At 42.8% G+C, this 27,374-nt stretch overlaps 2 protein-coding genes across 4 annotated transcripts in view; one reads left to right on the top strand and one right to left on the bottom strand.

Annotated features, from left to right (window-relative positions):
* crlf3 (cytokine receptor-like factor 3) overlaps positions 1 to 8,837 on the top strand; it is an 86,616-nt gene extending 77,779 nt beyond the window's left edge. For all 3 annotated transcript variants that reach the window (XM_073026454.1, XM_073026453.1, XM_073026451.1), the window contains 3 exons: positions 326 to 458; positions 2,169 to 2,281; positions 6,275 to 8,837. In XM_073026454.1, coding sequence (XP_072882555.1) covers positions 326 to 458; positions 2,169 to 2,281; positions 6,275 to 6,525 — 497 coding nt within the window. In that variant the 3' untranslated portion in view covers positions 6,526 to 8,837. The remainder of the gene's footprint in view (positions 1 to 325; positions 459 to 2,168; positions 2,282 to 6,274) is intronic.
* A 6,061-nt stretch (positions 8,838 to 14,898) lies between these two features.
* Positions 14,899 to 27,374, bottom strand: part of suz12b (SUZ12 polycomb repressive complex 2 subunit b) — an 81,264-nt gene continuing 68,788 nt past the window's right edge. Inside the window, exons 13-16 of the mRNA XM_073026455.1 lie at positions 22,956 to 23,113; positions 19,948 to 20,146; positions 19,059 to 19,138; positions 14,899 to 17,196 (exon numbers count right to left, since the gene is read on the bottom strand). Coding sequence (XP_072882556.1) covers positions 16,851 to 17,196; positions 19,059 to 19,138; positions 19,948 to 20,146; positions 22,956 to 23,113 — 783 coding nt within the window. The 3' untranslated portion in view covers positions 14,899 to 16,850. The remainder of the gene's footprint in view (positions 17,197 to 19,058; positions 19,139 to 19,947; positions 20,147 to 22,955; positions 23,114 to 27,374) is intronic.

Below are 27,374 nucleotides of genomic sequence, written 5' to 3' on the forward strand. Positions count from 1 at the left end.
ACCCACTGTGACGTGGGCACACTGCACTTCTCAGCAGGAATGTTGCCTGATTTCTCCCCCCCCCCCCGGCACCATATCCACTCCTCCCAATGCTGCCCTCCTGCCCCCTCTGCTGCGGAGAGGATCTGCTCGGATCGAGGGGGGACTGCTGTAGAGATGGGGTGGGTCCCTGTCAACGCTGCCCTCCTGCCCCCTCTGCTGCGGAGAGGAGTAAATCTGCTCGGATCGAGGGGGGACTGCTGTAGAGATGGGGTGGCCTGAGGGCTGTTGATCGATGAGCAATTCCTGATGATGCTTCCTCCTCAACACTGAACTTTCTCTGCAGAGTGGATCACGGGTTGCGAAGGGTTCAGTCTCAGCAGCCGCAGGGACATGGCGTTGAGGAATGACTCCCCTACTTGCAGTGTGTTGTACTCCAAGGAGCCCACCTACACCAGCGGGCAGACCCTGACCTTCCGGTGAGTTGTTTATGGCCAAGTTCTTGGCTTTACTTACGATGACTGTCATCGGTTTTAGCATTGACAAAACGGGTGAAGTGATTTGTATTGAGTTTCTGGTAGAAAAGGCAATCAGTGTGACAATGTCGCAACTTAGGAAACAGCCACCGAAAGCCCTTTCATCCCCTTGAGACTGTTCTGGCATTCATTAAGACTATATTGGAATTGCCACAACTCCTGAGGTACGGTGAAAACTTGGCTTGCGTACTGTTCGTATAGATCAATTTATTCTGGTTGCCTCACCATAGGGAGGATGTGGAAGCTTTAGAGAGGGTGCAGGGGACATTTATCAGGATACTGACCGGATGAGCGCATGTCTTTTGAGGATAGGTTGAGTGAGTTAGGGCTTTTCTCTTTGGAGCAAAGGAGGGTGAAAGGTGATTTGAGAGATGTGTACAAGATGATGAGGCATACACTGATTGGACAACCGGAGACTTTCTCCAAGGTGTAAATAGCTAATGAGGAGACGTAGTTTAAGGTAATTGGAGGAAAGCACAGGGGGATTGTCAGAGGTAATTTTTTTTAGAGAGGTGGGTGCATGAGTGGTGGTAGAGGCAGCAGATACATTAGGGACATTTAAGAAACACAAGAGACTCTGCAGAATCTGGAAATCCAAAGCAACACACACAAACTGCTGGAGCAACTCAGCAGGTCGGGCAATTTCTCGGAGAGACACGGGCATGAAAGAAAAATTGAAGGTTATGTGGAAGGGAAAAGGTTAGAGTAGGATAAAAAGTCGCCACAAACATTGTGGGCCGAAGGGTGTGTACTGTTCTATGACTGGGGATTGGGGGCAGGAAGGGGAACGTTACTCACTGGATCACAACCTCTGGAAAGAGATGTTTTGCATAGCATAGTTCAACTCTACTCTAAATTAAACACACACACCGATCATAAGGCTGAGTTCCAAACCCACTCCCAATTCGATTGATCCCTCAGTCTCCAACAATAAAGCAGATACCCCCCCTCTGGTGCCCCTCCTCTTTCCCTATCTTCCATGGTCCCCTGCCCTTTTTCCAGATTCCTCCTTCAGTCCTCTACCTCTTCCACCTATCACCTCCCAACTTGTCACTTCAACCCCCTGCCCCCCACTCACATTCCCCCTCACCTGGTTTCACCTATCATCTGCCAGTTTGTACTAATCTCCTCTTCTCTTTCCCCCCCACCACTTATCCTGGCTTCTGTCCCCTTCCTTTCCAGTCCTGATGAAGGGTCTCAGTCCAAAATGTTGACTATTTATTCCCATCCATAGATGCTGCCTGACCTGAGGTTGTGAGTGAAGCAGGTACCCTCATCTTTTATCTCTCTGCAATAACAACCAATCTACTGGAGGAACTCAGTGGGTCAGGCAGCATCTGTGGGAGGACCAGAACGGTTAACATTTCATGTCAAAATCCTGGATTGGGACCTTAAGTGTTGACAATTCCTTTCCTTCCACAGATACTGCTTGACCTTCTGAGTTTCTCCCAGCAGACTGCAATTACTTAAAGTGAAGATGCAATACTGTTCTAGTTTCATCTCTCACCCGGAGGCCTCACATATTAGCTGCCGGTATTACAACATAAACTTCATCTGTGTTTCCTTGGAAAGCTCCAAGATGGTGTGTGGTATGGAGTTTACTTGTCACTGAGCCTTGTTCTGAGGAATATTCTCTTTTGTCTCTGCTGCCAGGATGGAGGCAACGGGTCTACCGGACAAGCGCGACAGTATCGGAGTGTGCGTCGAGCCCCAGAATGGATGTGACTCACTGCAGAGGGATCAAGCCGTGTGCATCAGCTCCAACGGTAATGAAACTTGCCTCTTATTATTTACAAGGATGTTGCCAGGACCTGAGTTAAAGGGAAAGGTTGAATAGGTTATGATTATTCATCGAGTGTGGGAGAATGAGGGGAGATTTGAGAGGTATGCAAAATTGAGGGGTATAGATTGGATAAATGCAAGCAGGCTTTTTTCACTGGGGCTTGATGAGATTAGAACTAGTTGTCATAAGGTGAAAAATGTTAGGGGAACTCCGGATGGTGCGAGTGTGAAACAAGCTGCCAGTGGAAGTGTGTTTGATGGCAACATTTGAGAAGAATAGATAAATACATGGATGGGAGGGGTATGATTCAGGTGCAAGTTGGTGGGAATAAGCAGTTCAGGACAGACTAGATGGGTCAAAGGGCCTGTTCTGTGGGGTTTTTGATTATGCTGGCTGTTTTACCAAGGTACCAGGAAACATAAACAGAGTCTGTAGAGGGACGGCAGGTTCCTGTGATATGCTAAGCTGTGTCAACAACTGTCTGTAATACTTGTAGTTCTCTGTAACTGGATCTGTACTAATGTTACTGTTGCTGTCTCTTACTGCTTGTGGTCTGTTGGTCAGGAATTGGTAGCAGAATTAGATGTGCTTCCTAGCAGCTGGGGGTTTACCAGCTGTCTGAAAACTTGCTTATCATCCTGACTCACTTGGACTTCTGTAATGTTTTCTAAGGCTGGTGGTATTGCCAGCAAGGCTAACATTTGCTTTCCACACGCACCTGCCCTCAGCAAAGGTATTCGCTATCTGGAAGAGTCGCCGTCCTCGTGAAAATGACTGCTCCACACAGTTATAAATTCTTAGCTGGGATGGGGTGCAACTTCCCAAGGGGATGTTTCCTGAGCATCTCTATGTCCAGGTGGAGGATGTGGTGGCTGCTCTGACACACAGTGTCTCACTCCTGTCTGTCGGGGCATTGCTCATCCAGAATCCTCTCACACTCTACCAATGTCTGTGTGATGGAGGGAACTGGGGAAATTCTCATCCCAAGATACTCTCCCTCTGACCTGCTCCTTCCACTGGGGTGGTCTTTTTAAGTTTCAGAATGTAAGTAATTCATTGGCACTGATGCACTGAAGGTCAAGGTGAGATCTTTAGTCCTTTGGTTCTTGTGCAGCATGCATGTTACCGGTCTCTTGCCAGTGTGAACCCACATCGTTGTCCAAGTTATGATAATGGTTCACGGAGTTGTAGCAAAGAAACTTTTAAATATAGAAGTTTTATTTGTACATTGGGAATACACAGTGAAATGTGTTGTTTTGTGTCAACGACTAACACAGTGAGGATGTGCTGGGGGCAGCTCGCAATTATCACTTCTGGCACCAACGCAGAATGCCCACAACTTACTAACCCTGTAAGTCTTTTGGGTGTGAGATGAAACCCATGCAGTCACGGGGAGAATTCCTTGCAGTTAGCGGTGGGAATTGAACCTGGGTCATAGTTGTAGAAAAGTACAGCACAGAATCAGGCCCTTCAGCCCATCTAGTCTGTGCCGAACATTTAAATTGCGTACTCCCATTGACCTGCACCAGGACCATAGCCCTACCGTCCATGTACCTATCAAAACATCTCGTAAAAGTAGAAATTGAGCTTGTATGTGCCATCTTTAGGGAGCAGTGTCTCAGGAAGGCAGCATCCATTATTAGGGATGTCCAGCACCCAGGGCATGCCCTTTTCTCATTGTTACCATCAAGTGAGAAGATACAGAAGCCTGAAGGCACACAGTCAGTGATTCAGGAACAGCTTCTTCCCCTCTGCCATCCGATTCCTAAATGGACATTGAAAACTTTGGACACTACCTCACTTTTTTAAATATACAGTATTTCTGTTTTTGCACATTTTTAAAAAAAGTATTCAATACATATAATTTATTTACTTGTATATTATGTTTTTATTATATTTTTCTCTCTGCTAGGTATGTATTGATTTATTGCATTGAACTGCTGCTGCTAAGTTAACAAATTTCACGTCACATGCCAGTGATAATAAATCTAATTCTGACTTGCACTGGCAGCTCGTTCCACACTCTCACGGCCTCTGAGTGAAGACGTTTCCCCTCCTGTTCCCTTTAAACATTTCACCTTTTACCCTTAGCCCATGGCTCTAGTTGTAGTCCCAACCAACCTCAGTGGAAAAAGACTGCCTGCATTTACCTTATCTATACCTATAACCTTGCACATTATTGTAACACACAAAATGCTGGAGAAACTCAGCAGGCCAGGCAGCGTCCATGGAGGGGAATAAACACTTCAGGTGGAGACTCCCAGTCTGGATGAAGGGTCTTGACCCTGGTTCTCCTGTTCTACCTGCTGCCTGAACATCTAACCAACTTTTCCTGCCTGTTTTGGTACTCTCTGCAAACTTGCTAATCATGGCTCCTTTGAATAAGTTCTTCCCCTCCAATATCGGGCTTCTGAGCGGTCAGTGAACCCATGAACGTACCTCACTATTCTTGCTCTCTTTTTGCTCTGCTTATTTAATTATGTATCTATCTATATAATTTATAATTTGTGTTGCACTGTATTGCTGCTGCAAAACAACAAATTTCAAAGTACATGTCAGTGGTAATAATTCTGATTCGGATTGTCACCTATAAGCCCATTGTGTTGGCAACATGTTCCATAGGTATAATACAACTTATCTCCGACTGAATGGCCTCGTATTCTTTCCCAACACCTGAGTGTTTGATTCAGTTCGAGAAACTCCCTATGAAATCAGCAACTGCTTGTGTTTTCCTCACGATCAGAACAATCCGAGCCCTCAGTAACACTGGTCGAGGAGAATATTGGACTGCATGGCTGGATGCAATTAATTACATTGAGTTTTGCAACTTAACACCGTCTTAGTATCTTCTTGCATAACCAAGGCACCAGGCTGCCTTAATCCACTCCCCACTATTCAGAACTGCATTCTGGTTGGAGAGCAAAGTGCCCCTAGAGTCACCTCTTAAATTCATTACTGGTCTTGCCTCTGCTTCTCTCTTCTGTTGTAAATTTCTTCACCCTGTCCTACCACAAGGTACAATCAGTGAACCAGAATCATGTTTATTATCACTGACATATCATGAAATGTGTTGTTTTGTGGCAGCAGTACAGTGCAATACACAAAATATACATATGAATGTATATTTTTAAAAAGTGGAAAAAGAGAGCAAGATTGTATAATAGTGTTCAAGGACTGTTCAGAAATCTGATGGAGAAGCTGTTCCTGAAACATTGTGTCTTCAGGCTCCTGTACCTTCCCTGATGGTAGTGATTACTAACTCAAACTCCCATAAGTAGCAAACCCTTTTGACTACTTCCCACCCTGTCACCTGTAAGGATGCACTCCCCTTCTCTCAGTTCCTGTCTCTGCCGCATCTGTTCTTGTGATGAGGCTTTCCACATCAGGATATCTTTTGTTTTATTTTAGAGATGCAGTACGGTAATAAACCCTTCCAGCCCGACAAGTCAGTACTGCTCAATTACACACTTGACCAATTAACCTACTAACCTGTATCTCTTTGAATGTGGGAGGAAACCCATGTGGTCTTAGGTAGAATTTACAATCTCCTTACAAATGGTGGGGATTGAGCTCATTGTACTAGTGTCATGCAAACCACTACCTCCTGTGCCACTCCCCTCTTCTTTTCAGAAACAGAGTTCTTCCTCACTGCTGTTGGTGCAGCTCAGACCCACACGTCTGCCCTGAGCCACCCTTCCCAGACTCGTACAAGCGCAGGAGCATCTCAATAAAGAATGGTGCTCTTTTGTAGTTGAAAAGGCTTTGAGCTATGGTGTGTCATCTTCAACACAAAAATATATTAAGCTATGTGAATGTATCAGAATTTTTCTTGTGAAGATATCAGGAATACTATACATTTAAACATTTTCCAGGTTGAAATATTAACAGGATAGCTGCGTGTCTCCTTGTTGGGAGAGAAGCGTTTGGTGTTGGAAGTATGGAGTTAACTTTGTTTTTTTTGTTTATTCCTTTTCAGGGGCAGTATTTGTGAATGGCAAAGAAATGACCAATCAACTTCCTTGTGTTTCCACTGGATCCTTGGTTACTTTCGACATGGAGGTGGTTAGCTTCGGTTCTGCCAATGATGCTGCTAGCTTCAAACTTCGAGTGATCATCAGCTCGGGGAACCGGGAAGTGGTGTTTGATTGGTTGCTGGACCAGCCCTGCGAGGCTTTATACTTTGGTTGTTCCTTTGTGTACCCTGGCTGGAAAGTGCTGGTCTTTTAAGACTCTGAGGGCTAAGTCCTCATTTTTAACAGCATCTGTTGTGACTGAAATCTGTCTACTCATTCTTGTGCCGAGCAAGAGCCTCTCCATAAAGAATGGTCCTCGTATTCCACTATGACAGCCTGTAATTGGAAAGTCCTTGGGTTATTGGAGGTGTTTTACTTGTGGGATTGAGAAGGGAAAGGAGCAATTTTGTCATCTTTCAAGGCTTTTTTTATATGTATTAAGCCAAGTGAAAGTGCCTGAATTTTCTTGTGAAAAAGATAAAACTCTATATTTTAAAAGATTCTCCAGGCTGATACAGGGATCTGTGGAAAATGATGTATTGATTCTGGAGTGGATGTTTATTCAGTTAATAGCCAAGACAAAGGTTGCAGTTGTTGTTAGTATGTGTGGACAGTTGCCCAGTGTGACATTTGGATTTTAGACATTAGCACCAACTTGAGAGATGAGAAAGTGCTGGTGCTCATCCTCAGCCCCAGCCTGCATTGTTCTTCACACGTTTCGATATCAGCTTTGTCCAGGGATGCTTCAAAATTAAAGAAATGCCAGTATTTGAGTTCCTTACAGCCCTCCAGACGCTGTCTTGCATCTGGTTTAACAGTTTGCAGCCGCTGCCCTGCCAAAAATTGTTCGTGTGAACTACAAATGGGCTGAGCTCTACCTTAAAACAGCTTAAGAACAAATGTGAATTATTTTAGTGATTTTATATTATTATACTTTTATATTTTACCCTTATTTTTCCCCGTAAATATTAAGTGCAATTGAAGGTATTTAAAATATAAAAGATAGCATTTATTATTTTAATTAGATTGTCCTATTAGATATAAAGTAACTTTCCCAAGACATGAATATTCCCCAATTTTATTACTCAGTGAATCCAGGCCATTCATTCCTTTGGTCTAGTTATCTGATAGTGTGTTAAGGGCTGGAGATTTGGGAAAGCCTGTTCACTTGTGGAAATGTGAAACAGTATATTGTGGTTAATGCACAAATTAATATTTTAAAATGTGGCCTGCAACTACAGGGCAGATATGATTACTCCTAAAGACTGAACATACCTGACAACAGAAGGGTGGTGGGACAAGGTGCTAGAAGAGTGTTCAGACCACAAATGTTACAGCTTTGTTTTAAATTTCCAAGGCTGGTGCAGTAACTATTTTTTAAAAAAAATGAATAATCCTTTTCGTGCTCCATCAAATGTCCTTAGTTCAGAGGAGTGAGTTTTGGAACCAGTGCTGCCTGGAATCTCTTCTGGTCAGTTTGAGAGTATATTCTAAGTTGCAAAACAGTTGACTCTGAACTAGTGAAATTCCTTTAATGTGAAATTGTTTGCACTTTTTTTTGTATGATCAGGGCAATCTTGTGTTAGAAAGGGGATGAAGATGTCTTGGTGAAGTGGGTCATCACTGAATCATTGTAAAGTGTCCAATTACATTAATTGCTGTGCCTGTATTTAGTGAAAACTACTTGTACGTTTCAACTTGCCTGGGATGTGCTGCTTGAATCTATTGGCAAGAGACTGTATTTAATGTATTCAATTTAAATACAATTTCTACTCTGAATATTATCAGAAAAACAAGCAGAACTATTTTATAGAATGACTTGGTGTGGAATGCACCCAAAATAATATTTAGAAACTCAATGTAAAGTGCCTTTGTGTTATAAACAGCCAGTTGTTGGACAATCAGAATATTTAAAAGTGCCTGTATGCTTATCACTTGTCCTGAGAACTGCATCTTCTAATACTCCAGATAATTTTAAGACTGAACTGTTAGATTTATTAAGTATACTTGAAAATTTCACTAGCATGCTAACCAGGTCTGAGTAGACTGCCTGGTGTGGTGCTTAAACTTGTCATTTTTCATGGATCAGTGTCAGCCATAAGATAGTAGAATACAACAGTGTAGGCTAAGATAACATGCTGTCAAAGTTATTGTATCCTCTGGACTTGTTTTGAAAGGCTTTTGGTTGAGTGGAGATAATGCTGGTCTTCAACAAAAATATTAATATCACAGCTAAGGCAGTTGCTGGAAAAGCATGCTTCCCTCTATAAATAGCAGATTTCAATGATGTGGCCTTGAAAGCCAATCCTATACTGTAATTTTACAAAGATGTTTGTCAGTAATGCAGTGCCAGTTAGGGTTTTTTTTTGTCATGACTGCATTTTGATTTATTAAAGAATCTGAACTCCAGCTTGGTCAGGGTCTCCTCTGCTACTTTTTACCTCTTATTAAACTCTGCAACCTTCCGGCCATCTGCCTAAAGTGTATTGCAATAAGCGTTTTCTAATAAAGTGAAAGTACACAAAATCAGTAATTGCTTGTTTCACTTGCCTCCTCAATATGTACAAGCACAGGACAAACTGGTGCCACCATTTCACTTTGAATAATGGGAGGGATATCGTATTATGGAGAATAATAGTTAAGCACCTACTGGATGGGTCTACGAACACAAATGGGACAGCAAAATGGAGGCATATGATTTTTCTGAATGGTGTTAAGCAATTTGCATTCATGAATTTGACTTAGCCACAACTGAGAGGGCACACCTTTCTAAATAGGGACAGCATGTTACAGATGCACATGGTGTACAAAGCAGTAGCTCTAGTAGAAGTGGTATAGTGCCTTCTTGCTTTCTGGGTTCAGGGAAATAGAAGCTACATCATGCTGTAACACTGGTAAGGCTGTATATGGAGCATTGCTCACAATTCTGGTTGCCACCATGTGGTAAGAATATGACTGCATTGGAGAGGGTGCAGAAGAGATGTATAACAATGATCCCTGGGCTGGAGTATTTAAATTCAGAATGAATACCTAACAAATATACAGAAGTGATCTATAGGTAGGAGGAAACCTGAAAGAATCCAGAACCAGAGAGTGAAGAGCAAGGTTTAGAGGGAATGAGGATGTTTTTCCAAACCAGAGGGTAGTTGGAATCTGAAAAGCTCTGTTTGAAGGGACGAGAGTCAAATACAATCACTATTTAAGGCAATAGAAGGATCAAGAGCTAATGTGGGCAAATGGGGATAGCATTAAGCAGAAAATCAGCACAGGATTTGTCTGTTTTTATGGTGTTTTTAATGCACTTACACATTCATTTCTAAATGAAGCAAATCAGAGGTTGGGAGTCCTTGTGCAGGATTCCCTAAAGGTTAATTTCCAGGTTGAAGAGGTGGTAAGTAAGGCAAATGCAATATTAGCATTCATTTCAAGAGGACTAACCCCTTAACTAGCAAGGGATGTGCTGTCATTGGAGCAGTCTAGGGGTGACTTATGAGAATGGTCCCTGAAAGGAAAGGGAATTTGATGGTACTCATGAGTTTACAAGAATATGGGAATATGGGGGGGAGAAGGAAATCTCAGTAAAGCCCATCAAATACTGAAAGGCTGAGAGAATTGATGTGGAGAAAGTGTTTCCAGTAGTGGGAGAGTCTAGAACTAAAGGACATAGCCTCAGAATAGAAATACCTTCCTTTAGAACTGAGATGAGGAGCTCCAAGATCTTGTCCTCGATACATTCCTGTACACTGGATTCTGGACACCAGTCAGTTTGGATTGGCAACAACTCCCCCACAATCTCCATCAGTAAAGGTGCACCACAAGGCTGAGCACTTAGTCCCCTGTTCTACTCATGACTGTCTGGGTTGCACAGATCCAATGCCATATTCAGTGCTGTGAAACAGAGACACCTCTTTTTCCCTTATTAGGGAGAGAGAGGGCCTGTGGTATGTTGAATTACCGGGTGAACAAGTAGTCTTTGTTGTGCTGCAAGCAAGCCTGTGTTTTTATTGATGCTTTGCCACATGCTTGGTGGGGACGCCGATGCTTTTTTTGCTGGTAGGGGAGGAGTTCATTGTTTTGCTACTGCTTACGATTGGGAGGGGGAGCAGGGGGGGGCTTTGGGGTTCTAACATTTAACTGTCATTCATTCTTTGGGACACTCCTGTTTTCATGGATGGTTGCAAAGGAAAAGCATTTCAGGATGTATATTGTATACATTTCTCTGACATTAAATGTACCTTTGAAGTTTGTTGATGACAACACTGTCATAGGCCAAGTCAAAGTAGCAACTTTAAACTCCTAGGTGTTACTATTTCGGAGGACCTATGCTGGGGTCCAACGCATAAGTGCAATTATAAAGAAAGCATAGCAGCGCCTCTAATTAGGAGTTTGCGGATATTTGACATAATATGTAAAACTATGACAAACTTCTATAGATGTGTAGTGGAGAGTTTAGTGACTGGCTGCAACACAGCCCGATATTGAAACACCAATGCCCTTAAATGGAAAATCAGACAAAAAGCAGTGGACACGACCCAGTTCATTACGGGTAAAGCCCTCCCCACCATTGAGCTTATCTACATGAAACACTGGCACAGGACAGCAGCATCCATCATCAGGGACCACCACCACTCAGGACATTCTCTCTTCTCACTGTTGCCATCAGGTAGAAGGTACAGGAGCCTCAGGACTCACATCACCAGGTTCAGGAACAGTTATTACCCCTCAATCATCAGACTCTTGAACTAAAGGGGATAACATCACTCAACTTCACTTTCCCCATTATTGAACTGTTCCCACAACTAACTGATTCACTTTCAAGGACTCATGTTCTCAATATTTATTGCTTATTTTTCTTCTGTATTTGCAGTTTGATGTCTTTTACACACTGTTCACCCGCCCTGTTGAACTGAACTGCACTCTGGTTGAACCCCCCTAGCCAGACTGTTTTTAATTAATTCTATTATGGTTATGATTCTATAGATTTATTTATCTATAGATTTCCCACAAGGAAATGAATTGCAGGGTTGGATATGGTGACACCTGTACTTTGATAACATTTACTTTGAACTTTAGTCAGAGGATGGTAATTGCCACAGGTGGTGTAGAGGCCAAGTCATTGGGTATATTTAAAGCAGAGATTGATAGGTTCTTACCTATTAAGGGTGGAGAAGGTAGGAAAACAGGGTTGAGAGTGATAATATATGAACCATGATGGATTGGCAGAGCAGACTTTATGGGCCCAATGGCCTAATTCTGCTCCTGTAAGACAAGACATTTGGAGCACAATTAGGCCTTTCAGCCCATTGAGTCTACCCTGCCATTCCATGATGGTGGATCCCACTCAACCCCATGTACCTGTCCTCTCACCATATCCTTTGATACCCTGACCAATCAGGAATCTAACAACTTCTGCCTTAAATATACCCAGAGACTTCACCTCCACCGCAGTCTATGGCAGAGAATTCAACAAATTCACTACTCTGACTAAAAAAAATTCTTTCTCACCCCTGTTCTAAAAAGTTACCTTCAATTTTGAGACTGTGCCCTCTAGTTCTGGATACCCCCATACCCCCACCACAGGAAACAGCCTCTCCACTTCCACCCTATCTACTCCATTCAACATTCAGTAGATTTCAATGAGATTCCACCCGCCCCCCCCCCCCCCCCCAACCGGCATTCTTCTAAATTCCAGTGATTACAGGCCCAAAGCTGCCAAATGCTCCTCATATGTTAACCCCCTTCATTCCCAGAATCATCCTCGTAAACCTCCTCTGGACTCTCTCCAATGATAACACATCCTTTCTGAGATACGGGGCCCCAATACTGTTGACAATACTCCAAAGTGTGGCCTGATTAGTGTCTTACAAAGGCCCCAGCATTGTCTCCTTACTTTTATATTCTATCCCCTTGAAATAAATGCCAACATTGCATTTGCCTTCTCTACCACAGACTCAAACTGTAAATTAACCTTCTAGACGACTTGCGTGAGGACTCCCAAGTCCCTCCACACCTTTGATGTTTAAACCTCCTCCCCATTTAGATAATAGTACGCATGATTGTTCCTTTTACCAACATGCATTATGCATTTCCCCAACACTGCCACTTTTTTGCCCATTCTTCCAATTTGTCTAAGTCCTGCTGCAATCACATTGCTTCCTCAGTACTACCCACCCCTCCACCTATCTTCGTATCATCTGCAAACATTGCCACAAAGCCAGCAAAATCCATTATCTAAATCAATGACAAACATTGTGAAAAGTAGCGGTCCCAATACTGACCCTTGAGGAACAGCACTAGTCACCAGCAGCCAACCAGAAAAGGCCTCTTTCATTCCCACTTGCTGCCTCTTGCCTGTCAGCCATTCCTCTATCCATGCCAGTATCTTTCCCGTAATCCCACAGGATTTTATCTTGTTAAGCAGCCTCATGTGTGACACCTTGTCAAATGTTTTCTGAAAATCCAAGTAAATAACCACTGCCTCTCCTTTGCCCACCTGGCTTGTCAGTTCCTCAAAGAACTCCAACAGATTTTATCATTAGTCTCCAAGTACCCTGAAACCTCATCCCTAATAATAGATACGAACACTTCCCAACCACTATAACCAGTCTACAATTTCTTTTATTTTTTGCAATCTTCCAGGCCTCTGGACTTTGCCAAAATCGATCTTGAAAGATCATGATTAATCCATCTGTTATGTATTCAGCAACCTCTCGCAGGGCTCTGGGATGTGGTCTATCTGATAGATGACTTATCCACCTTCAGACCATTCTTTTGGTCTTTGGTTTTATTATCGAAATCAGAAGAATAAAAGCTTAATACCTCAGGTCCAGCTCCCCTCAGATCAATGGATTTGATGGAGGCAAGATACTCATGTTCAAATGTTTCTTCTCCACTTTAAACAGTTGTTCATCCAAGGCAGTTTGGGCATGTCCTTGAACCCCACTCCCGGGGATCTGCTAATCTCTCCCTCTGACAGACCTCAGACCTGGTTGCGTATGTTTCAGAAGCCTGCTATGCTGGTGCGTGTTAGTGAAATGATGGCATGTGGGAGTACACTGACAGGGTTTGTTTATCCTTTCTGGGAGTTCTGAGGATTTTTTGGATAAACCGTTGGTGGCACCTTTCTAGGGCTGTGAGCTACGTGCTACAGGCTTCAATCTACATGTGACAAATAAACCTGAATATGAACAGGAAGTTCAGCTGTCAGAAGCAGAAAGAGCAACAGTCACTGCTTTATCAATGAAATGGATATTGATGTGAAATAGAAAAGAGTAAGAAATTGTGAGTCAGAAAAAAATAGTACAGGTATAACTCACTACTTGGGATAGATGGACTTACGAACAGCAGGTAATTAAAACTGTCATCACACCATGGCAGGCTGCAAAACTCAACTCAAACTGGGCTAGAAAAGGAAAAGTGAAATGTTGGAAAAAATCTGACTCGCTCCTGCTCTTTGCTCATGTAGAACAGTCATAAATAGCTCACCTATTGTTAAAGCAGTCATTTATTCTACATGACTCCAGCCCAACACTAAGATTGACTCCATGCCTGTAAATATATAAATGTACCAGGCCCTCCCAGTTTCTAAAACCTACAGCAAAATAACTGAGTGGTAGTAAACTTAAACGCAAGACACACAGGTAGACAAGCTGTCATTCCACAGCGGAGCATTAAGATCTTGGATTTGATGATTGCTGCCTGTTTGACCAGAAGAGCACAGCTTGAGAATCAATCTCAGTCATGACCCTGTCCCAGACCTCACTGCCACTAAGGACACAAGGCAGTCACCACGTTAACAAACATGGAGGGCGGGGGGGTGGGAAGAGAGAAAGAGAGGTTTACATTTACATGCCAAACTAAAAAATACAGAATGGAAGAGTGAAAGATTTAAAAACTAGATTTAAAATTTCATTTGAAACGTGTTATTATTTCCTCAATCAACCATTAAACCATCTAGGCTGCCTGAATCCTGTTTGTAGCTTGTAAACCCAGTCATTTTAACAGTCTGCTCAACGCAACAACTCTGCTCAACCCACAGCCAGCCAGCTGCAATTTGCCCCAATGCTAGTCCTGCACCTGCTGACCATTGTGAAACCTGATTTTTAGCATCATATTACTGCTTATCTGCGTATTCAAAACAATTATTTTACACTTCCACCTGGTCCCAAAAATTAAAAGAGTTTCGTTTGCAGTCTGTCCAGTCAAAGGAACAAAGCTCAGGAAGGTTACAGTGAACCTTTGGTACAATGCATGTCAAAATAGGCAGATGCAAAAACGTTCCCACTCTTGATGGTCTCTATGGACTGGTAAAGGCAGAGAGCTTTACAACAAACAGGCCCTGGGTCCGGCACACCATCATAACTAATCTCAGGCATCAACACAGCTCATATTTTACTTACTGCCTCTCACACAGACCCTTCGGAACTGTAGGGTTTCTGACTGGGAGTGAAGTCCCAGCAACAGTTCGCTTCCAGTTTAACACCAACACATGCACATCACTAAGTCACTCAAGGAGTTTAATGTCTTCATTTCTAAATTAACATTTTAATGTCGATGTTCTGCACAGGTTGGCATCATAGGCATTCAGTTTGGAGTAGGAAAATTACTTACTTTATTTTTTTTTAAATAGAAAAACCCATTAACAATTTGATGACCAGTTTACAAAAACTGACAGGCGGAAGGTGTGGGTTTTTTTTTTTAAAAAAGGAAAAGTCAGTGTAAAATATCACAAAATCCAAAATTTCCAGCATTAATTCAAAGTCTTGGGCTGTCATACTGTGTAGACCACACCAGCTATCCGTGGCAGCAGAGAATTATTTTGCTTAGAAACATTAGCAGCAAGAAAAAAAAACACTACAGCACCCCAACCGAAAGTACAAAAGAAAAATCTGATTTACATGTGCACAGCGTTAAGCAGATCAAAGCCACAAACAAGAATGCAGAGACTGTACAGACACCCGAAAAAGGGTAACTTTAAAAACAATTCACAGAAATGCACACAGCTGGGAATGAAGTCATCGACTTGTGGGATACAGTAAATTCAACATAATATCAATCAAACAGCAGCACCCTTCGCTCTCATTTTAAATAAGTCTTTTTCTTTAAAAAGCAATCCTTACGGAAGTTTTAAAAATAAACACTTAATGTTGATTGGCCCACAGTGTTAAATGAATTCAAAAATTTGCATTCCTTATACTGTACCAGTAGTGGAGGACAAAAACATTGCTTTCCATTGGAAATAAATTGTAAACATTAACATTACTCAGATGTGTTCTACCTGCATAACTGACTTCTCTGACATGACAAAATACTGTGTAGAATACATACCTCCCATCCATATCCTTTTTAGTGTCTCCTGCAATAAATACCCTGTGTGTTGGTAACAGGAAAATAAAAACTCATAGTATCAACTGCAAAGAGAGGTGGAGAGAATTTCTGGCCCAGTCTTGCCCAACCTCACTCACCTCTGGAATGGCAGCACCAGGACTCCAAGTTCCTTTACCTTAAAGAGCATTTTCTTCCTGTTGATATGACAAGTCTGGCAATAACCAGCAGAAAGACAGTCACTGCTTTATAAGCTTCTGTCGACGAAACAGCCCCAACATGACCAGCAGAAAACAACAGTGAAACACAGCAGGATGTAAGGCAGGACACTACTACTCACCAGAAGAGCTTTTGTTCTAAAAACAAAAGAGTCTAAATGAAGCTTGTACGCTTTGGCATGACAGCAAGCTGAAAGCAAGAAATGCAGAAAAAAAAGAGCAAAGGACACCAAGAGGTGTGTGGGCAAAAAAAAGAGTAGAAATATCTTAAAACAGAAAGACACTTTTTTTTTAAAAAAGCAGTCCTTCCTATACAGGAACAGATCAGTACAGCTCCTGTGTCACAAGGAAATTAAGACTGAGATATACACAATATTTTAAATTGCACTTGTTTTTTTTAAAAAAACAGGACGTGTTACACTCATTGTTTTATACAGCATACTTCATCTAAAGTACATGCTTTCTTCAAAAAAAAGGGAAGTGATACACAATCCTTTCAGAGATCCTTTTATCACAAAAAAACACTTCCAAGAGATTTTAAAACTGTACAATACCATTTTTTTTTAACTGCCAGTATTGATGGGTGAAATATTTGGTTTTTGTAGCCAAAATAAGATCTTGTAGAAAGAATGATTAGCACAGAAACATCTGTGACCAGATGGAACTGCGCTCCACTGTGATGAATGTAATGTCTTTTTAAATTGTACTTCTTCGGCTAAATTGAGTACAATTAAACAAACACACCAACATTTACAAGAATAAAGTATCTGAATACAACACTGCTATCTCGCTTCACTCAGTTAATGAATAGCCCAGTGTCCGTTTGGAGCCTGCGAACTCCAGCTGCAATGCATACAAACAAATCCTGTCTTGCCCCTTCTCTCTTCAGTGTCGACCCACTGTGTCCAGAGAAAGGTGTGAACAAGGAGCGAGGGCGAGTGGAAGGGGGTGGGGAGGGAGGGTTCAGGAGTCAGGGGAGAAGATTGGGTGCCTGACTTCAGAGTTTGTGCCTTTTGCTCTGTTTGACGACACCTGAGGTGAGAATGTCAGTGCTTGATGTTTTGTCTCTCACAGCAGTAGCACTGTCTTCAGTGTTCGGCTGGCTTTCACCCGTGGGCTCCTGTCTCAGTTTCAAGGCAGAGTGATCTCTCTGCAGCTTCTGTTGCAGCTCGCCAAGCCTGGCCATCACTTTATCTATGGTGGTTAAATTGATCAGGTTGAAGTCATGCATGCTAACCAGGTGGAGCAGAAAGTTCCGACACAGGCTTTTCTCCACTATTCTTGGTCCACAAGTCTCTACAAAGAGCAGGCAAGACTGATGCATCTGGTTGTCAGCAATGAACCTGTAGAGTAGTAACAGGTGATTAATAGATTGTCTTACATCCCAAGTGCTGCAGATACTTATCGCAGTTTCATGCATGGGTGAGACTAAATGCAGACAATGCTCTTACCACTGGATAATATTTACTACAGCACAGACCAACATTAATATCTTTTATATTCAGCCACAAAGCAAGGAGTGGATTTATTCACATTAGATGGACAATGCTTTATTTTGGAAGAGGGATAACAGAACAGGAAGATGGAAAAGGGCATCTATCATGAATGACTCTCACCACTTCTCATTATTACCCACACAGTCACAGGGAGAAGGTACAAACTCCTTACACATAGTGGCAGGATTGAACCAGGGCCACTTGCATTGCTAACCAATATTCTACACCAGGGTACCCAACCTAGGGTCCATGGACCCCTTGCTTAATATTGGTCCATAGCAAAAACAGTTGGGATCCCCTATTCTACACCATGGTTGATGAAGACTAACATCTACAACACACAAAATGCTGGAAGAACTTAGCAGATCAGGCAGCATTTATGGAGAGGGAATAAACAGTTGCGATATAGGCAGAGACCCTTCATCAGGACTGGAAAGGAAGGGGGAAGAAGCCAGAATAAGAAAGTGACTGGATAGGGGAGGGAGCAAGTAGAGGCTGGAAGGTGATTGGTGGAAAAGGTCAAAGGATGGAGAAGTAGGAGTGTGATAGGAGAGGAGAGTGGAGAAAGGGAAGGGGAGGCACCACAGAGAGGTGAGAGGGGAGCCAGAGTGGGGTATGAAAGGGGAGGGAGAAATTGACATTCATGCTATCAGGTCAGAGGCGACCCAAATGGAACCTGAGGTGTTGCTCTTCTAACCCGAGTGTGGCCTCATTAAGCCAGTAGAGGAGTAGGAATGGGGATTAATATTTAAATGGTTGGGCACCAGGAAACCCTTTTTTTTGTGGACAGTGTGGAGGTACTACACAAAATGGTCCTGTAAACTACATTAGGTCGCACCAATGTAGAGGAGGCCACATCAGGAGCACTGGATACAGTAGACAACCGCAACAAGTCTGCAGGTGAAATGTTGCCTCACCTGGAAGGGCTGTTTTGGGCCCTGAATGGAGATGAGGGAGGAAGTGAATGGGCATTTCAGCCGCTTGCAGATTAAGTGCAAGAAGGGAGATTAGTGTGGAAGGACAAATGGACAATGGAGGGAGTGAGCTCTGTGGAAAGCGGAGGCTGAGAGAGTGGGGTGAAGTAAAGATGGTGCTGGGATCCTATTGAATATGGTGGAAGTTGCAGAGAATGGTGAGCTGGATGAAGAGGCTCATGGGGTTGTAGGTGAGGACAAGAGGAAATCTATCCCTACTAAGATGGCAGGAAGAATCTGTGAGGGCAGATTTCCAGGAAATGGAGATGTGGGTGAGGGCAGCATCAATGGTGGAGGAAGCGCAACCCCACTCTTTGAAAGAGGGCAATATCTCTGATGTCCTCAAAAGGAAAGCCTTATCCTTCGACATCCTACATGTTTTTTCAGCACCAGAACTGGGCTACAACTTTTAGAGATAAATAGTCTTGACTCTGTTCATCTATATTCCTTGCTATTTACTATGTGTGGTCTATCCTTATTTGATCTTCCAAAGTGTATCATTTCACACTTATGAGAATGAAATTCCATTTACCCTCAGTTTGCCCAATGGACGGACAGCCACCTTCTGTGTCTCAACAAGTAATTCCACTTAGCTCAGTAGCTGTTAAATAAACCGACGACCCCAGTGCTGAAGAAGATAACACAAGCCACCTTGCACTACGTTCCACAGGAAACACCACCAGCAATTAAGAGTAATTTTTTTTCAAAAAACAGTAATTAAAGAACAAGACTTGCCCATGTTTCATAACGTGTAGGTTCCATAGTTTCATTACTTCTTTCTCTCCTTCATTAACATCTGTGAACTCATCAATTTGCTGTTGAAACAAATGATAAGTAGTTAAAATAAATATGAGTGAAACATTCTGGAAAATATATCCATCTTCAATATGGCTCAAGAGCACTCCTAGAAAATTAATCTAACTTAAATAATAAATAAAAAATGAAAAAATAGGGGGCAATATGGGACGGAAAGGTTATACTGATCATGGAGAAAGGTGAACGCAACATCGTGGGCCGAAGGGCCTGTGCTGTGTTGTGTTCTATGTCAAAAAATCACCATGAAACGTACTGGTGGTTTTACAGCAGTAAAAACATGGACATCTAAAGATTAATGCTTTAAAAGCTTTATCACTACACCAACGTTTGCAGTATTCCTGTAGCTGAGATCAGGTTCAATTACCAGTCTACATCAGTCAAACTGATGGAAGTTTTGTCTACACTCCAGAGTGGCAGTGGAGGTAGTTGGAGCAGATGCGGTTTCTGTCGCTGAACATCAGTGAAACTTGGGGCTAACTGAGAACAGAATTCAGCTGTGCTAGTGATCTACTCTCCAACCAGCATATCCCTCCCTCATAACAAATGGAGAGTGAGTCTCAGCAATAACCAGATTCCTGAAGATTCAGGTGGCCAACCTGCCAACAGTCTCCATGTCAAAGTTTTTGAAATGGCATAAAATTCAACATGTCAGGCAGCATCAATGCGATAAGAAAAGAGAATCAAGATTTCAAGTTGAAGCCCGTCTATTCTCCCTCTCTCCACAGAAGCCACCTGAGCTGCTGAAACTTTCCAGCATTGTTTAACCTCTGATTTGCAGCGCAGAAGCAAAGGTTTGAACATTACTAACAGTAATTGTTTTCTCCCGCAACCACTCAGGATCCTTCTCGTCCTCACTGTCCACGTCCATCTCCTGCGGCCTGAGTGGCAGACAAGTGTCACTGTGGAAGTAAAGGCGGTTGTGACCACTGATGTACGTCCGCTGCTGCTCCACTTCTCCATCTTCAGACTCCAAGAACTCAGAGAGACTGGGCTTGGTACGCTTTGGTCTTCAAAACAAAGTAAATTCATTGTCCTTATGTCCACAATCCAAACTACACGAATACATGCTTAATATCTATGTAGGAACTGAGACAGCATACAAGTTCAAGTTTAATGTCATGACTGTACATATATAAAACAAAACAAAACGTTCCTCCTGACTACAGTGCACCCACACACAATACACACCTAAATACTACAAGTTAATAAAATTCAAAATGCATGTAGTAAAGCACAGCAGAGATAAACAGTAAACAGCTCGCCGTCCTAGTGATAAGACCTCATTGGTGGCAGAGTATTCATTAGTCTCACAGCCTGAGGGAAGGAGCTGTTACCTAGCCTGGCAAGAGTTAGAGGGGCAAATTGTAGTACACCATCCCGTGCTCTCAATATGTCAACTGAGACAGGTCATGAATCTAGGACCTTCTGTTCCGTATGACTTTCAGTTATTCCACAACTAATCACCAGAGAACCTCTGTTACACCTGGATGTCAATAATACACCTGACATTCACCTGGATGGGCAAGTTCAAAGATTGGTGACGTTGTGGATATCGCAGAAGATTGCTAGAGGATATCGCAGGATACAGTTGCAGTTGCAGATTTTGGATATATTACTGTTGATACCAACTTAATCAAGTTAATGTCCAAAATCTTAATAGTGTTGATGTACATAGGTATCTAGGGGTCCAAATACATGGCTCCCTAGAAGTGACTACGCAGGTTGATAGGGTGGTAAAGGTGGTGTACAGAATGGTTGCTTTTATTAATCAAGGCATTGTGTTCAAGAGTGAGGAAGTTACACTGCACTGTTATAAAACTATAGCTAGGCTACCGGAGTGTAGTGGTTAAGAGTAATGCCACTACAGTGCTAGTGACATGGGTTCAATTCCTCTGCGGTCTGTAAGCAGTTTTTAATGTTCTCCCTGTGACCACATGGGTTTCCTCTCACAATTCAAAGATTTACGAGTTAAAAGGTTATTTGGTCACATGGCAGAACTGGGGAATCCTCTCGCAGGAAGATTTCAAGAGGACTAGAATATAAACGCATTGATCAGACCACACTTGGAGTATTGTGTGCAGTTCTGGGCCCCTTATCTGACAAAGGATGTACTGGCATTGGAGAAGGTCCTGAGGAGGTTTACAAGAACAATTCCAGGAGTGAAACGGTTAACATATGATCATCAGGGTGGGGGGATCTCATTGCAATCTCTCAGATATTGAAAGGACTAGATTGAGTAAATGTGCAGAGGAGGTTTCCTACAGTGGGGGAATTCTACAATGAGGGCACAGAGGGATGTCTTATTAGAACAGAGTTGAGAAAGAATATTTTTAGCCAGAGGGTGGTGAATCCAGGTAATTCATTTCCACAGACAGCTGTGGAGACCAAGTCATTGGGTATATTTAAGGCCGAGGCTGATGGGTTTTTGACTAGTAATGGCATAAAAGGTTATAGCGAGAAGGCAGGAGAATGAGATTGAGAGGGATAATAAATCAGCTATGATGGAATGGCAGGCAGACTTGATGGGCCAAATGGCCTAATTCAGCACCTCTGTCTTATGATGCAGATTTGAAGGGCTATTCTAATGAGCAGAGATCGAGTTGATTGGTCCGGAGTTTCAAACTGAATTGTACCTGATTCGGAGAACATTCAAGGGTGCAGCTCTAAGAGTTCTCTCTACAGAGTGTAGAAATCAGAGGTAGTGTCTCAGGATAAAATAGTGCCCATTTGGGACTGAGAAAATGAAGAATTTATTCTCAGTTTGTGAATCTTTGGAATTTTTGACCGCAGAGAACCTTGAACAGACTTTTGGACTACTAAGAAATTGGGCTTTATGGGGAACCGGAACACGAGTGGAGTTTGGGCCAATCAGATCAGCTACAATCTAATTAGAATGTACGTGAAGTTCAAGGTACCCTGTAAGCCACATCTCTGTTTTTAATATTTTGCTCTTATTTCCCATTTTCTTCCTCTTCCAACTGAAACAAGGTTAAATCTGCCATAATTTGATAGCAAAATATTTCAGCATTCCCATCATTGATAACAATGTACAAAGTATAGCCTGGCTGTTTCCTGTTTATTTCTTCATTCAAGAGAGACAACACAATTGATTAGAATCTCTCCTACTCCTTCCTTCCACAAACACTCCCTCTCTCTTCTTCCATTCCCCATTCTGGCTCCCTTCTCACTTCTCTTCTCAGTTCCCTATCACTACCCTCTGATTCTCCTCCTTCCCTTTCTCCAACGGTCCACTCTCCTATCAGATTCCTCCTTCAGTGCTCTTCCACCTAAAACCTCCCAATTTTATCCTCCTCTTCCCCAATCAGCTACCTTCCCCCCTCACTTGGTTTAAGCCCATCACCTGTCAGCTTGTACCCCCCCCCCCCCACTTCATATCTTGGCTTCTTCCCTCTTCCTTTCCAGCCCTGAAGAGTCTTGGCCCAAAATGTCAACTGTTCATTCCATTCCATAGATGTGTGTGTGTTGCTCAAGATTTCACATGCACCCACACAATCTTTTGTGTTTATGATTATCATTCTTTGACTGCATTGCTTAGTCCCAACAGGTTTTCTTAAGGCTATGACCTCAGTACGGGATAAATTGTAAAACAAAATCAAGAGCCATTCAGATCTATAGCTAAAGATAGCAGGTTAATGGAAATACTAATTTGCAACCTGTGTACCATTCCCAAGACAATGATTAACACACAGAAGTCCCACAGGACACAGGAAGCAAGTGAAACCTTAGCAACTGCTACACCACTGTGACAATTTGAACATGCCTCTCTGGACTACAACAGTGCCAGTATGTCCTCACCTGCAAACCAAGATGTGGGTCACTGGCGTCCTTTTCACTGGGCCATTACGGCTAAAGGCAAAGCCAGGCTGGGAATGAATATCCTGAGGATTTCCTGCATAAGAGCCGTCATAACACTCGTTGATGGATACATCTATCCTAGCACCTTTGGGATGAGGCTGCAAAGAAAACACAGACGGTGTACAAGTCACTGTCATGAAGACTTTAACAGAACAATTGTATTAACTTACAACAGTGTGCTGCTGGCAAGTTTCTGAAGTGACAAGCTCACTACACAGCACAACCACTACATTAAAAGCCATGTGCTTATGAAACTGATGTGACTGAAAATGAAGCCAATTTTATCAAGTTTTGAGATGACATAGGACTGAAAACAGTTGAAAATACATAGGCTGTCCAAATGAATGAAGGTCTAGAACTCAGTGCATGAAGACAGAGTTGTTAACACATTTAGAGTCGTAATGATATAACCCAAAAACTGGATCTCTCTCTCTCTCTCGTCCCTTCTCTCCTCACCTGCTCATTACCTCCCTCTGGTGCCCCTCATCCTTCCATTTCTCCCATGGTTCACCCTCCTCTCCTATCAGATTCCTTTACCTTCAGCACTTTACCTTTCCCACCCATCACCTCCCAACTTCTCACCTTATCCCCTCTCCCCCATCCACCTTGTCTCACCCATCACCTGCCAACTTGTACTCCTTCACGCTCTCCACCTTCCCCCGATACCCATGCACCCAGCTAAAGTAACCCATTTCCAGCATTTGGCCCTTAACCATTTTTGGTGAATCAGATACAGGTTTAGATGCTTATGATTTTCAGCATGGGAACAGGCTCACCAATCTGACATTAACGGACATTAAGGGAAGGTGGGATCTGTTCCAAAGGGATGGTTTACACCTGAACTGGAGCGGTACTAACATTCTTGCAGGGAAGTTTGTTAGTGCTTCTTGGGGGGGGTTAAAACTAAATTTGCAGGGGGCGGGGATCCAGAATGTGAGAGAAGATAGCGAAAGGAAGAATAAAGGACAGGTGGGGACTACACAGTTCCGGAATATTAAGTGTGTAGTAGAGGAAGGTGGGGCGGAACAAGTGATGAGGAGGACTCATGTACAGAGGGATGGTCTGACGGAACATGGAGTTAAATGTGTTGAAAGAATAAGTAAATTTAGGAAGGACAACAAAATTCTAGGGACGTATAGCCCGATGGGAGTTCGGGGAGCTGCGTTAAGCACAATAGGCAGCGATTCAAACAGAGACAGAAGAAATGGGCTAAAAATTCTATATCTGAATGCACGAAGTGTCAGAAATAAGGTGGATGAGCTTGAAGCCCAGGTGCGAATGGGTAACTATGATGTTGTTGGGATAACGGAGACATGGCTGCAGGGAGATCAGACCTGGGAAATGAATGTACAAGGGTATACGTGCTATCGTAGGGACAGAAATGTGGGCAGAGGGGGTGGGGTGGCCCTGTTGGTGAGGAATGAGATTCAATCCTTTGCAAGGGGGGACATAGGGTCAGGAGAAGTAGAGTCTGTGTGGATAGAACTGAGGAACAGTAAGGGCAAAAGGACCCAAATGGGTGTTGTCTACAGGCCACCAAACAGTAGCATGGATATTGGGTGCAAGTTGAATAGGGAGTTAACATTGGCATGTGGCAAAGGTAATGTCGCAGTAGTTATGGGGGATTTCAACATGCAGGTGAACTGGGAGAATCAGGTTGGTGCTGGACCACAGGATAGGGAGTTTGTAGAGTGCCTACGGGATGCATTCTTGGAACAGCTTGTACGAGAGCCGACCAGGGACAAGACTATTCTGGATTTAGTGTTATGTAATGAACAGGATTTGATAAGCGATCTCGCAGTAAAGGAGCCATTAGGAGGTAGTGATCACAATATGATAAGCTTTTATCTGCAATTTGAGAAGGATAAGGGCAGCTCGGAGGTGTCAGTGTTGCAGATGAACAGGGGAAACTATGGAGCCATGAGGGAGGAGCTGGCCAAAGTTGACTGGACGGATAGCCTAGCAGAAAAGACAGTGGAACAGCAATGGCGGGTATTCTTGGGAATAATGCACAAGGTGCAAAATCAGTTCATCCCCCAAAGAAGGAAGGATTCAAAGGGGGGAAAGGGGCCACAGTGGTTGACAAAGGAAGTCAGAGATTGCATAGCATTTTAAAAAAAAAGGAAATATGACAGAGCTAAGGTGAGTGGGAGGACAGATGATTGGGAAGAGTTTAAGGAACAACAGAACTTAACTAAAAAGGGATTGGACAAGATAGAGTTAGGAAATATGTTCCAGATGCTGGGAGAGTCCAGTACCAGAGGGCATGGTTTGAGAATAAGGGGTAGGTCATTTAGGACAGAGTTAAGGAAAAACTTCTTCTCCCAGAGAGTTGTGGGGGTCTGGAATGCACTGCCTCGGAAGGTAGTGGAGGCCAATTCTCTGGATGCTTTCAAGAAGGAGCTAGATAGGTCCTTCCCTAATGGATAGGGGAATCAAGGGATATGGGGACAAGGCAGGAACCGGGTATTGATCAGCCACGATCTCAAAATGGCGGTGCAGGCTCGAAGGGCCGAATGGTCTACTTCTGCATCTATTGTCTATTGTCTAACTCAATTTCTCACCACATTCCCATCACTCCTGACACACTCCATCACTCACATAGTAGTGGCCAATTAACCTATTAAACCATGAGGAGCCCACATGATCATGGGAAGAACATGCAGACTCCATACAGGCAGCAACCAAGGTCAAAGTTGAACTTTCTGGAACTGAGGCAGTGGCTCGACTCACTACCACAACTCAAAGTCAAAGCAAAATTTATCGAAGTATGTATGTATATGTTACCATATACAATCATCATAAGATTAATGTTCTTGCAGGCATTTACAAGTGAATAAAAAACAGAATTTAAGAAAACTTTACATAAACAAAACTGACAAACAACCGCTGTACAAAAGACAGTTTGTGCTCTTAAGAACTGAGAACACGAGCTGTAAAGAGTCTTGAAAGTCAGTGTGTAGGTTGTAGATATAGTTCCAAGTAGTGGTGAGGGAAGAGGACATAATCTCCCAGGCTAATACGACGATACCATGCCACCATCCTCAGACATGCCCTCGGTTCGTCATTACACTAGGAGCGTACCATTTATTGTACATGCCCCAAGCCTCATTAGTCCTCCCAAAAATCACCTCACTTCTATTGGGATTAAATTCTATACAACATTGCCTGAACATCACTGTCAAATTACAAAGTAAAAAAGCTGATTTCACAGATCAAGTTCAGCACCATCTTTGAACAAATGTATACTACTACATACATTGAAAATGTAATCATCATTCTCAAAGAGAATCAACAATATCAAGAATAAATCATTTCAGATATGAATTTCGGGTCCTTAAAAGACTTAAAGTGGCAATGAATCAGCATACAGGAGGGAGATTGAAAATCTGGTTGAGTGGTGCCACAACCACCACCTCTTACTTAATGTCAGCAAGACCAAGGAGCTGAATGACTTCAGGAAGAAACCAGAGGTTCATGTGCCAGTCCTCATTAGTGGATCAGAGGTGGAGAGGGTTAGCAAGTTTAAATTCCTTGGTGTTATCATTTCAGAGGATCTGTCCTGGGCAATTACGAAGAAAGCATGGCAGTGTCTCTACTTCCCTAAAAGTTTGTGAAGATTTGGCATGACATCTAAAACTTTGACAAATTTCTATAGTTGTGCAGTGGAGAGTTTATTGCCCGGTATGGAAACACAAATGCTCTTAAACAGAAAATCCTACAAAATGTTGCAGACACAGCCCAATCCATCGTGGATAAAGCCCTCCTCAGCACTGAGCACATCTATACAGAGCATTGTCGCAGGAAAGTAGCATCCATCATCAAGGATCCCTACCATCTAGGCTATGCTGTCTTCTCACTGCTACCATTAGGAAGGTGGTAGTCCACACTACCAGGTTCAGAAACAGTTATTACCCTTCATTCATCAGGCTCTTGAATCAAAGGAGACAATTTCATTCGTTCCACAATCAGTGGACTCAATTTCAAGGACCTTTTACCTCTTGCTTATTTGTTAGTATTATTTCTCATTTGTTTTTTTCCCCATTTTGTATTTGTACATTTTATCGTCTTTTGCATTTTGGATGTTTGTCCATCCTGTTGGGTGCAGTCTTTCATTGATTCAATTATGTTTCTCAGATTGACTGAGGATGATCGCAAGAAATCAAATCTTTTGGGGGGGGGGGGGGGGGGAGGGAGGGAGGGAGGTGTGTGTGTGCGTGTGTGTGTAAAACCAGAGAGAAAAAACATACACACTCACTTGCCCAGAGGTGCTAGAAAGTTTGTGAACCCTTCAGAATTTAGCAATTCCTCCTTACAAAACTGCTTCAACTCTGAGATGTTGGTGGGTTTCCTTGCATA

This window comes from Hemitrygon akajei, chromosome 22 (genome assembly GCF_048418815.1).
Source record: "Hemitrygon akajei chromosome 22, sHemAka1.3, whole genome shotgun sequence".
Taxonomy (NCBI): domain Eukaryota; kingdom Metazoa; phylum Chordata; class Chondrichthyes; order Myliobatiformes; family Dasyatidae; genus Hemitrygon; species Hemitrygon akajei.